Raw genomic sequence first — 12,478 nt, forward strand, 5'->3', positions numbered from 1 at the left:
TGAGGCTTCAGCAGTCTGAGTTAGTCATATCAAGTAGATATCTGTCACATTTACAGTCTTTTTAGTATCAAATTCCCTCTTTGTGTCTCCTCAGACAGTGTTTCCCTATTAAGCTGTGGTGGAAGTATAGTAACAAAAAGAGGGACTTTGGCATTAAAAAGACTGTAATGTTAAAATATATCTGCTTGATTTGACTCATTTGGACGCTTAAACTTCATCTTAGCTTCAGATACATTTTTGCACAGAAGGAAGACTGTGGATTTTGGCCTCCATCACTTACATTGGAAGTGCATTATGAAGGGATCTTCTAATGGCCAGTATGAACAAGAGAAATAATTATGGCAAGAAAAACGTATTTTAATGTTCATTTGGGCACCTGACTATTGTTTTGAGACACACTTGAAAAACCGTGAACCCGTCCTTTAATATATTCACCCATGTGTCTGCACAACCAGTTATCCAGTGCATGATGGAGATATGAGGCTGGTAGGAGATTTGTGACGCAGGTTAGTTTCTGCAACCCGAAAACCCGGCAGAGTGACTCCTCACCTTATTTTTCCGGCTCTCTGGGATGGACCAACTGCGTCGTTTCTGCCCGGTTACGCAGAGACGTCATCAGTCGGTAGGCGGAAAAGTGTGTTTCAGTATCTGGAGATAAAGCCAAACCGGGTGTTTTTATTAAGGAGATTCATACAGGGAGCACAGAAAAGATCAGCGTCTTGTCTGCTGAAATGGCGGTTCCTGCCGGTCAGACTGATCTACAGATGGACAGAGGCGCCCTGAGCGCCGAGACTGTTTCCCCTGAAAACAACATTGACATCGACGAGAAAGAGTTGGATAATATCACAAAGAAACACCGAGAAGACGACACTGCAACGCTGCCTTTGCACTCACCTTGGACCTTTTGGCTGGACAGGTAATATATTTCCCTTCTTCCGTGTTGTCGTTGAGTTTAGAGCCCAGGAAGAGCAGCAGTGATGCAAGGAAAATATCATTTAAGGCCACAGCTTTCAGCAGGCCTCCGGGAGCAAATGTAGCGGGAGAGTTTGCGGTTAACATGACCTTATTTTGTTTACAAATCCGAGGGTGACACCCCAGAAAAGTTCACATTTTCACGGCTATGTTGGTATCCAAGGTAATGACTTGTACGTAACACGGTGGACGTGTGTGCTTGTCATTTCTTTGGTATCCAAACATGCAAGTGAAGTTAGTGAAGCTCTGGTTCCCAGCAGGGGAGCCTGAGGAGGGGGTTTGGGCTGAACTTTTGACTGTTTCTCCATTTTATGAAAAGTAGCACACTTAGAGGTACTGGCTTCACTTTTTCCAATAGTTAAATATGTTGTGTAGACATTAATACATCCTTGTTTGGAATAGTGTAGTATGTATGAATTTGCATAATACTTCTAAACGTTACATTTCCTCCTTTATGAGATCACAGGAAGTCATTTATGCTTTGTTTATGGTTTTATCCTTTGCCTTGGAGCAAAGGTGTCCAAAGTTTAGATGACACTGAGGTTTGCCATCTTTCATGTATTTGCTCGTTGTGTTGACATGTAATAAGTTAAATATTAATGAAATAAACTAAAGAAACCTTTTCAAATCTGAAAAATACCCAGTCCCCAACCTAGAGACCAGGCTAGTATTTGCCCATTGAGACCAGCGCTGAAACAATCAGTCATGTAATTCATTGGTTGATCAAATTAAAATTAATCAGTAACAATGTTGACAATTTTGTAAAAATCATTGCAAAAAAGCATTTTTTATAAGGCAAAAATGAAAATGTTATTTGATGCCATTTTCTTAAATGTGAATATTTGCTGCTTTTCTGTGTTTTTATATTATTTTAAACTGAATATCAGGTTTTGGTCTGTTAGTCATTTTAAGATGTCAACTTGGGCTGTCAGAACCTGTGATGTGCTTTTCAGATGAATTAATTGTAAAAATAGTCCTTTATTTAGATTTGACAGTTTCACATTTAGGTCCATATGACACTATTATTGTGGATATTTTATTAAACACAAGATGGGAAATGAATGAATACATACATAAACAATATGGTCCAACTCCCAAAAGACAGCTGCTCATGAACCATCAGGCTAGATTAAGACTTTTATACTTGAGGAGTACACTTACTGTTGATATAATTGCTGTATGCATCATATAATCTATATAGGCATGGAAATGAATCAAAATGATCCTGGGTTCAATTTTTTAAATTGATTTGATGCTCAGGAAAAGTTGTTTCACAGAAGCAAAACTTTGCATATATCAGGTTAAGTACAGAAAAAAAACGATTTAAAACAAAAAAGCAGGGTGGTTAAGTAAGCTCACTGCATATATCCATGTCCTGGAATAAGCACTGATCTCATGTTACAGACCTACTGCACTTCTTATATAGTAGTGGCTCATGGTTACATGCATAACATACATATACCATATATACTCATATCCATACATATATACCCATACACATGTATACATGCATACACCTGCCCATTGACATATATACCAGTGCATATGCATGTACACGTTTACAAATACATACACATTTACTATATATATATATATATATATATATATATATATATATATATATATATATATACAAGTATTCTAACAGATATGCATACATACATTCAAATCTAATACATGTGTACATATTGCACTGAAGATTGCATGGTTGAGGTGTCAATCTCTACTTAGATTATTAAGACAATAGTCACCTGCTTTAGAACTTATATGGGAAACGGATCAGTAGTGGTGCTTATGTTTTAACCAGGGCAGGTAATGTTGTTGTAAATTTGTACATTAATCTGATTCCAAGTTTCGTAAGAGGGAGTACATATGGAATTAGACATTTGCTCTAATCTTAGTGATGTTTCAAACGTTTGTAGCCATGATTTCTCATTTATATTGTTAATAATCTTCCAGTTGGTAGCTGTAACTCTTTTTGCACTCATAAATCCAACAGACACAATCTTTTTCATGAAGTGTGGCCAACTTTTATCATCCATATAATTCAAAACATATAACATGGGGTTCTCTTTAACAATTGTGGATAGAATAAATGCAACTGTCTTCAAAAACATTTGCAGTTTTGGGCATTTTCATATCATGTGAAAAAATGGGCCTTTCTCCTTTTTACAGCACCAACATATTTCATTATTACACAATATCATAAGTTTGAGTTTTCTCAAGGTATAATATATCCTGTGGATAAACTTAAAATTTATTGTTTTGTTTCGTGCTGAGTTCATTATTCTATGTGTTTTCTGCCAGATTAATGTCCAGGTATCAGGATCTATGATCTCTTCTAGATCTTTCTCCCAGATCTTCTCCAAGGAGATGTTGACAGTGTTCTTCAAACTGTTTATAATCTTGTAAATTTTGCTAGCTATACATACGTTTCCTTTTTCATTATTGTTGTTAATTTATTTTCATTTTATCATTATTTTTTAAAAATTTATTCTCACTATTAGTTAATTTCATGAGTTTTATACGTTCTCCAAGAAATTGTGCAAGTTGTGATCTGATCTACAGATATAGCTAAAAGTCATTACTTGTCAGATCAAATTTGCTTTTCAGTTGCTCGAGGACATCATAACACATTCTGTAAAGAGGTACATCAGTGAAGAAATCCCTTTTCTTTCCCATTCTTCATTTTCTAATGATTTTGCTTATGCCATAAAAGTGCTGCTATGCCACAATGGGGTACTGGGTTCATTGTGACTATTAAAATTTAATGAGTTATGCAAGTATTTTGCCACTTCGCAAGAAAATTTAATTACAGGGTTGTGGGTATCTTTTAAGTATTTGGGGTTGAACCACATTGATTTAAGAGATATTTTAGGTTTGCTAGTAGACGTTATTCTTGTTTCTATGTCTTCCCAGGTTGTTAATTTTGTACTGTTGTTATAAGCTGATTTTAAAGGGTATGTTGAATTTATAGCAATGTAGTATTTTTCTTAATTTGGAAGACCAAATCCACCTTTATCTTGATCAAGAAATAATAATACCAAGAAGTAATTTGCTGATACTGATTCTTGCTTTATCAAAGGAGAATGAGAGACCACTGATATAGATTAGAGGTGGGAGGACATTAATTTTGTCTATTTTACCCGAGAACAAGTGGCAGGTATATCCAGCTCTCTAAATCTTCAGTAATATTTCTCAAGGTGTTATTCATATTTATTGAAACTAAGTTTTTGAAATCTGATTTTAAAGTGATACCCTGATAAAGTGATATTTAATGCCATTTGGAGACCACTTGAAAGGTGGTTGCGGTAAGCATTCTTTGTAGCAGTGTCAGTCTCAATGCATCAATTGTTCAAGGCGGTTCTAAAGAAAGGATAATCAACAAGGCAATAAGGGGCAACCATAGACGGTATAAAAGTAATGGATGTAGCCACCGTGACGCCAACCATTGGTTTGTGGACTTGTGTTTTGCAACCTCGAGTTTGGCATTTTGACGGTTGCCATCTTGGATTATTGGAGCTAGAGGTGTGACCATATTTGGATGAGAGGAGGCAGTGGACTGTGTATGGTTAATTGTGCTAATGCTAATGCTAATTTTCGCTAGCAAAAAATGGGCTGAAAACCATTAAAACAAAATGTACTCCCAGGAAAAACTTAATATCTGACTCCTTTGAGGGTCTTTTAGTACAACCAAATGCTGAACAACACGTTTTTAGGCAACCAAAATGTTACAATTAACTTTCATGAACTGAAAACACACTGAAATAGTGATGACTACTGCTACGCCTTTACTCTGTGAATCTGGGGTTACACCATGTTTATGTTCCCTAACCAATGTTGTTGCTGTGGTAGTGACTTGTCAATCACAACATAGCCACGCCCTAAAGCATTTCCTGCTTTATTGTCAAATTTAAATTAAATGGGATCATAATTTACAAAATGAACATCATGCTGTATTGAAGAAGACTTGAAACTAGTGATTGAGACCATAAAGTCATTAGGAAACTGTTTTACTGAGGTAATAAATCAAGTGAGTAGTAGTCATTTCCCATAGACTTCTATACAGTCGGACTTCCTTTTGGAGCCAGTGGAGTCGCCCCCTAATGGCCATTAGAAAGAATGCAGGTTTAAGGCACTTCTGCATTGGCTTCACTTTTCAAACCCAGAACTATCCACCTGGGGGCAATCTTGTCGGGTCCTTCTGTATAGAGGAAATCCTTTTGATATCAAACCATTTGTGGACACTTTCGTTTTTGGTTTACTGTAGAGCACCGATATATATAGTCAATGATATTTTGACCCGGTCCAAGTTCCTCTAGAGTTCTAAACAGATATTCACATTTGATTCGGTCCAAGGCTTTCTCAGCATCTAAAGAAACAGCAACTTGCTGTCAACTTGCCAACTTGCTTCTGGGAAAGAAAGAAAGAAATAACAATGAAATTATCAATACTAAAAGGTTTCAAACTGGGGTAAATGAGCTATTCCCCTATTCTTAATTTTCTTTTTTTTAATTATGTGTGGGTGTTTGGCCATGGAAATATGGACTATCATCACCAATCAATGTGTGTTCTTATATTTGTGTCTGTTGTTTGTTTATTCTTCTATTTATTATTGCTTATTTTTTCCTACTCTCTTATATGTTTCTTTCATCCTCATGTCTCACCATAATAAAATTTGCTCAGGGATTACTAAAATGAAGGGTCAATTACTGGTTATAATTAGAGATGGTTGATGTTGATGGTTGAAATAACTTAGTTTCCTGAAACACAAAAGGTCTTAACCAACCAATGAAATGCACTAAGATTCTGATACACCTACATTTCTTTCTTTCTTTCTTTCTTTCTTTCTTTCTTTCTTTCTTTCTTTCTTTCTGTCTGTCGATCCCCATTATACATTTAAAAAGTATAATATGTATCATATTCTCTGACAAATACAAAACTCCAATTTGCCCTTTATCAATTGAAAAGAAAAAAAATGAAATTGGGGAGAAGACAGGAAAAATACTTGCCTGCAGACTTCAGAAGAAAAATCCTCTATTATTCCCAGCTAAACACTCAGATCGCACTCTTATAAAAGACCCCCAAGGCATTAATAAAAGGTTTAAGGAATTTTATGACGAACTACATAAAAATGAAAACACACCAACAAAACAAGAAGGGAAATCAATTTACATGTATTATCCCAAATTGAAAGAAAAGAATTAGATAAAGACATTGTAAAATCTGAAATGATCCAGCAATAAGGTTCCCAGGGAAGACAGTTTCTGAACAAACTTCTTCAAAACCTTCATTGATCTTTTGGCACATAAACATCTAAACATGAAGTATATACTGAGTCTAAACACAATAATACATTCTTCCAAAGTATGAACACATCAATAATAACTTTACAATGCAATCCAAAGAAAATCCACTTGAATGTGGCAGCTATAGGCTGGGTTCAAACTTTTGTTAAATGCCAATATTAAAGCAAGTGAAGACAGCTCTGTTATATAGCCTGTCAACACTCAGTAGAATAGATGAACTGACCAAAAAAAAAGAGTCTGAGAGTCTGAAGCAGTTTTTATGTGTTGTTGCAGATCATTACCTGGCACGACGGCTGCAGAATGTGAATCCAATCTGAAGAAGATCTACACAGTACAAACTGTTCAGGTGAGATTTGGTGTGTCAGCTTAAAGAGCTTCATCATCTTAAGAGCAAAGAGATCAAGTGTGTGACTTGGCTATAGAGTCAAATTCACATGAAAAGAGCCTCAGAGATAAAAGGGAATAGGCAGTTATTTGGCAATTAAAGCTACAGCAGGCAGGACTGGTGGGGGAAAATCAAACTATTTTACCATGACAAATGAGCACAGAGTTCACAACTAACTGACACCGTATTACGTAAGTGAGTTTAAAACTGTTGCCTCTTGTTGCTATTTGGTGCTGTTGTGTGGCATAGTGTACCTGACAGCAGCTTCAGATCTGTGTCCACTGTCCAACATGTTAAAGTGCATATGCTAATATGTTTTGATATGATGTTTGATAGCTTGTATTACAGTAAAGTCGAGCTAAATTTACCCCCAAAAATGATAGAAATTGCTATCTATCAAACATACTAACAGATCTTTTAATATAAAGATGAATGTTACAACAGACAAATAAGTTATTAATGTTTTGAAAAACTGTTAAAGGTTTACAATGTACATTTTTTAGTAACACAGGTTAAACAGTTTTAATAAGCTGAAAAACACAAAATATTTTTTAATCATTAAGTTAACTCTTCAGTTATTTGGGAATATAAAACAGATTTGGCCCTTATAGCTAAAATCCTTAAAGCCCCCCTTCACTCAAAAATGTGTTTTTCTTCTTGTTCCTTCTGTTGGATGTTTGAGCTTCACTGTGCAGAATGACGTGCTGTATGTGCAGCGTTTGACATGTGAAGGCTGTTTTCACATTCGTCTGCTAAAGGGGGAAAGTTCTGTGCTCACAAATATGAGTTAAAGGGGTGAACCTACAAACATGATTTGTGACATTACATCTATTTTGGAAGCCAAAACCTGGTCCAATATTCAACTTACACAAGTGCGATGTGCATGGAAACTTGAAGCCTCCAGTGCACATACACTGAGAATGGACTTTTAGTAGTAGTCATCTTCTGTTCAGCAGTTTAACCTCTGAAATGGAAAAAAATATTTACATATTTATAGATTCTAGATTTTTAATGAGGGAGAAAAAGTAGATGTAACTTTAAGAATTTCTAACTAGGTAATTGAACTTTTTTGTGGAAAAACTGCATCAGGCACAAATTAATATTCCATGCAGAGTATTTTTACATGTCTTATAACATGTCTGGAGGGGATCTTTAACTTTTCGCACATTGTCACCCTGTGCAGCAGTGAGAAGTTTACAGCAATGATAGTGTAGTTGCTGTGTGGTTCCAGCAGGGAGGTCTGCCGTTTATTTGAATCAGCTGTAGAAAACCTGGAAAATACACCAGCTAGGAAAGTGTGATTCTGCAGGACTAATGTTTGAAAATATGAACAAATCTCAGAATGAATTGCTTCCAGTTCACTGGCTCTTTGTGGGATGTCATTGGCATTGTCACTGATGACTGGTGTGATCTGACCACATGATCAGCATTTCTCAGTAGTAGAGAATGAGGAGTGTCACAGTCATGTGGGGTTACTTTATTAACGAACAATTTCTTAATTAAAAATAGTATGGATAACAGCTGTGAGGTCATTTCTTGTAGAAAATACACATGCTGAAGTGTTGCAAACTAAATCCATACTGGACGAAGGAGTAAAATGCTACTATTATAATGCACCAAAGTAACTTTCTCTTAGAGTTTATAGGAAGAAATAACTCTTTTGGACATGTCATAAGCATTCTTTCTCTTTTTTTTCTGTTTGCAGATGTTCTGGAGTGTATACAACAACATCCCTCCAGTTTCAGCACTGCCTTTGAGATGTAGCTATCACTTAATGCGTGGAGAACGGAGGCCACTCTGGTAAGTCTACTCTTATTGTAAATATTATGATTATATTTCTTAGCACTAGCACGAACAGATAGAAGACTATAACAGCATCCCATGCTGTAACTGCCATGTAATGTAATAATAATAATAATTCCCCTCCAGTTACATTTGACATATAAGAAACACTGTTAGTGTAAAAATGTCATCACAGCAACATAAAGGGATGTACATTTAATAAATTGAACTATGTGTGTAATAAAATCTTGAATTATTACAGTGGAGTTTTTTTGGAATCTCTGCATCCTTCACATCACTATTAGACCATCGGTTTAACATGTTAAATAATAGTAGGTAATGTATCCTGTTTATTAATGTCATGTTAGTACTATCCAACCTGTTCTATATTAGTTTAAGGAAATATGTGATAAGGTAAAACTGATCACTCAGTTAAGGTTGCACTGCATTCATTTGTTTTTATCTTTTACTCTAACAGGGAAGAGGAAAGCAATGCAAAAGGAGGAGTATGGAAGATGAAAGTACCAAAAGAAAGCACTGTAGGTGTTGTGCTCCGCTCAGATCTTCCTCACGTAATAATATAAATGACTGAATCACTAATTAGCTTCTCTTTGCCCTTCAGTCTGCAGTTTGGAAAGAATTGTTACTTGCTACTATTGGGGAGCAGTTTGCAGATTACTGTGCCTCAGGTAAGGTACTTTGCTTTTTCCAATCATATCTTTTGTGTTGATGGATATTTATTTACTGTTAACTTCAGCACTGTTATCCGTTTTATCTCTTTTTGTTCATCAGACGATGAGGTTGTCGGTGTCAGTGTTAGCGTTCGAGATCGGGAAGATGTTGTACAAGTGTGGAATAGAGATGCAACTCTCGCTAACGAAGCAAGTATCTTGGGAAAAATCTATGAGCTCCTCCCGTACATATCTTTTAAAGCTGTATTTTATAAGTGTAAGTATGCCCATTTTTTCCCTCCACTTTCATGTGTTGTGCTTTTTGGATTTAGAAATGGAAATGAGCTCAAGCTTTAAAGACGCCCTGTCAGAAACTACAGCCTATGCAAGTGAGACCGTAGAAAAGAGACTGTGCACATTTAAAGAACACATTTCCAACCAGTGTGTAATCGTGCCAGAGGATGATTCAAAGGAGTGTTCATGGCTGCAGGCGAGTCAAGGCTTTATTGACATTAGAGAAAAGGCAGCAAGACAAATGCACCATATGCCTTCATACCTGCTCCACATACATATAGGCTAGTCTTGTCACTACATGTTAAATATTTGTTACTGACACTATAATGAACTACAATGTTTTAACTAATGCTTGGTACAGTGTAAGTACTTCTGTCAACCTAAGATTGTGTTGTTTGAGCTGCCACACAATCCAAAAATGATATCCAGACTATTCCTTTAAGATTCAAATCTGGGGATGAATATATTTTTTTATAAGTCATAAGTATAAGTCATTCTGTAGTCATGGTCTAAATTGTGTTCTGCATGTAAAATGAGTATTATTTATGTCTAATAGATGAATCACTTTGACTTTTTCAGCTCACATGGAACATCATGCCTTTGAGGGAGGACGCTCAAGACACTAGATTGTAATGCACTTTTTTTTTTTTTTTTTTTTAAACCTGAACTCTGTACCAGCCTTGATGTAAAGGCTCTGTCCACAACCTAATCAAGGATATTATTTTGCATTCAACAAGGAAATGTTATCAATATATTTTTATAACTTTTTAAGATTGATGCCTTGTTTCCTTTTCATGTGGGCCCTAAAGCTCTGAAGCCCTCAGAGAATGTATATCCAGTGTAAATCTCATTCAGAGTTCATGAGTCCATGTTGGTTTTGACTTCCTCCTATACTGAACTGCACTGTCATGGTCCCGTTCTCTGCACGGCCTATGGACCTCACAATTAATTCCTGGTATAGAGGTAGCAGCTACATAATCTAGTATGTTTCAACATTATGATATGTTAGATATTTCAAGTCATATCATGTCTTAAGTCAGCTTGTGAAGTGCCAAAGCACTTTTCTGTTTAAGTAGTTTGTATCTTAATGTGTTTAAATCAGCTGGAGATTCTCCACTTGTAAGTGAATGTCCCATTTGGTTTCTTGTATCTTCATCAGTTGTACATCAAACTTAAAATCAGGGTAACACTTGGAAATATTGCACATTACTACCTATTCCAGTCACAGTGTCCTTCAGTTATAAAGCCATCATAGAGGATCAGCACAGATAAGGCCCTAAGAAACATTAGATTTGGTTTCTTAGATGTTTTTTTTGTTTTTACAGCTTTAGTTAAAGAGCAAAATCCATCCTGAAAGGTGCCTCTTTGAATGTTCTCACACCACACCGCATTTGACATTTCGTTCAATAGAAGTGTTAAAAGTAGACCTCTGCTCTCCTTAACTCAGTCACGCATTGTTTGGTGTATTACTCTGAAGAGATATGGCACATTTTTGTGCTCAACTGGTGGTGCTCTTGTCTGTACTTGTTTTCCTGACCGATAAATCCAGTTTGCTTGGACTGTGTCCTTCTAACCATAACACACTGAGAAAAATGCAGCATTATTTGTTTTAAAGGAAGTAACATTCAGTCATGCGATTCCCATATTTAGTATGATATGTAGATGCAGTATGTCAAATTTTATGACTAAGAAAAAGTAACGCAGACGGATATGGTGGGTTTAAATAAAGATGAGTGCATGTAGACTGCTGCTTCAAAGGAACGTATTGAATCATAAGTGACAGTGATTTCACCAATTTGATCATGTCTGTACAGGTTAATAACATTTTAACAGCTAAAATATAAAAACATTTTTTATATTTTAGATCCTTTTACAGGACTCATATCTTTGCCATTTTTCTGAAACTTCATCGGTCTGAGTTACCTTCACTAACACAGTTAACATACTATTGTTTTATTACAGTGTAGGCTACAGTAAACTGAATGCTTCTGGTATTATTGTATGTCACACCACTTTTATAGTTCAACTTTGAACTGATTGATAAGTTAGATATAAGGGGACAATATTTCCTTTGTAAACATGATTTTTGCAGTGACATGGACTAAGTAAATAAAATAAAAACGCAATTGTTTGTGTTTCTTCTTGCAAAGTAACAATCATAAACAGCAGTTATCTGTTAAAGGACGGTGTTGCCATTCTGGCACATGATGTGTTAATACTTCAGCATTACAGCATCATTCACTTACAGCAAGCCATTTTGTGCTGATTCATCATATTTAATTGGATCAGTTGCACATTACACTCTCTCCCTGCTGTGTCACCTAAGGCAATAATAATGCCTCTCAAATGAATCTTGTAAAGGTCAGGAGAGCAGCAAGTAGCGGTGGCTCTCCAATTAAAGTAAGAAAATTCTTTGGGTGTTTGTGAGTGTTCACTCAACAATACAGCACAAGATTGTTAATCTACAGTGCTAGACCTCCAAATCTAACACACCTTTTTGTCTGTTTTCTTTTTGATTTTCTTTTTTATTGTGTCCGAGCAGGAAAAGCACAGGTGTTACTAATAATATCAACAATGGCTCTATTCAAGTGTCTCATCGTGACAGTGAGCTGGCATGCACAGTACGAGGAGCCTGAAACTGAAATGGTTTTCATCATGTATTGTATTATTTACACCTGTGCATTTCCTGCTGTGACATGTCAGAATATCTTCTGTGAACAAAGGCCTGTTAAACTTGCATTGATTGATTTTTTTTCCCCCCTTTTGGCCAGTTCGAGGCTGCTCAACAAGCTGTAAACATTGACATTGTATCACCATTTAAAGTTAATATTACTCACATTATTATTATTATTTTATATTAGTTATTTTTTGAGATTTTTACGTTTTTTATCAGTGAAATGTGACACAACATAAGTGTGACCTAGACAGTAATTTAAACAGACAAGTGGAGAAGATACTGACATCAGGATAAAATACTGTAAATGATTCACTGATACATATGATGTGTTAGCAAACCATTACCTGTTTACACATCCAGCAGACGCAGAGCAACATTAGTAATCATT

At 35.9% G+C, this 12,478-nt stretch overlaps 1 protein-coding gene across 2 annotated transcripts; it reads left to right on the top strand.

Moving 5' to 3' along the window:
- The first annotated feature begins 626 nt into the window (after window positions 1-626).
- eif4e3 (eukaryotic translation initiation factor 4E family member 3) lies at window positions 627-11,539 on the top strand. Of its 2 annotated transcripts, none has more exons than XM_042407159.1 (7): window positions 627-916; window positions 6,555-6,627; window positions 8,372-8,466; window positions 8,927-8,987; window positions 9,071-9,137; window positions 9,241-9,396; window positions 9,993-11,539. In XM_042407159.1, exons 1-7 carry the CDS (start codon window positions 732-734, stop codon window positions 10,037-10,039), a joined length of 684 nt encoding a protein of 227 aa, XP_042263093.1. In that variant the 5' UTR covers window positions 627-731; the 3' UTR covers window positions 10,040-11,539. The 2 variants fall into 2 exon arrangements, with proteins under 2 accessions (XP_042263093.1, XP_042263094.1); XM_042407160.1 differs by lacking the exon at window positions 9,993-11,539 and adding an exon at window positions 9,452-9,609 and having other exon boundaries at window positions 9,241-9,329.
- The last annotated feature ends 939 nt before the right edge of the window (window positions 11,540-12,478 follow it).

The sequence above is a fragment of the Thunnus maccoyii genome, chromosome 3 (assembly GCF_910596095.1).
Source record: "Thunnus maccoyii chromosome 3, fThuMac1.1, whole genome shotgun sequence".
Classification (NCBI taxonomy): domain Eukaryota; kingdom Metazoa; phylum Chordata; class Actinopteri; order Scombriformes; family Scombridae; genus Thunnus; species Thunnus maccoyii.

Coding starts and splice junctions, on each gene's coding strand:
- eif4e3 (XM_042407159.1), top strand. CDS start 732: ATGGCGGTTCCTGCCGGTCAGACTGATCTACAGATGGACAGAGGCGCC. Junction 6,628..8,371: donor ACACAGTACAAACTGTTCAG/GTGAGATTTGGT, acceptor TTCTGTTTGCAG/ATGTTCTGGAGTGTATACAA. Junction 8,988..9,070: donor AAGTACCAAAAGAAAGCACT/GTAGGTGTTGTG, acceptor TTTGCCCTTCAG/TCTGCAGTTTGGAAAGAATT.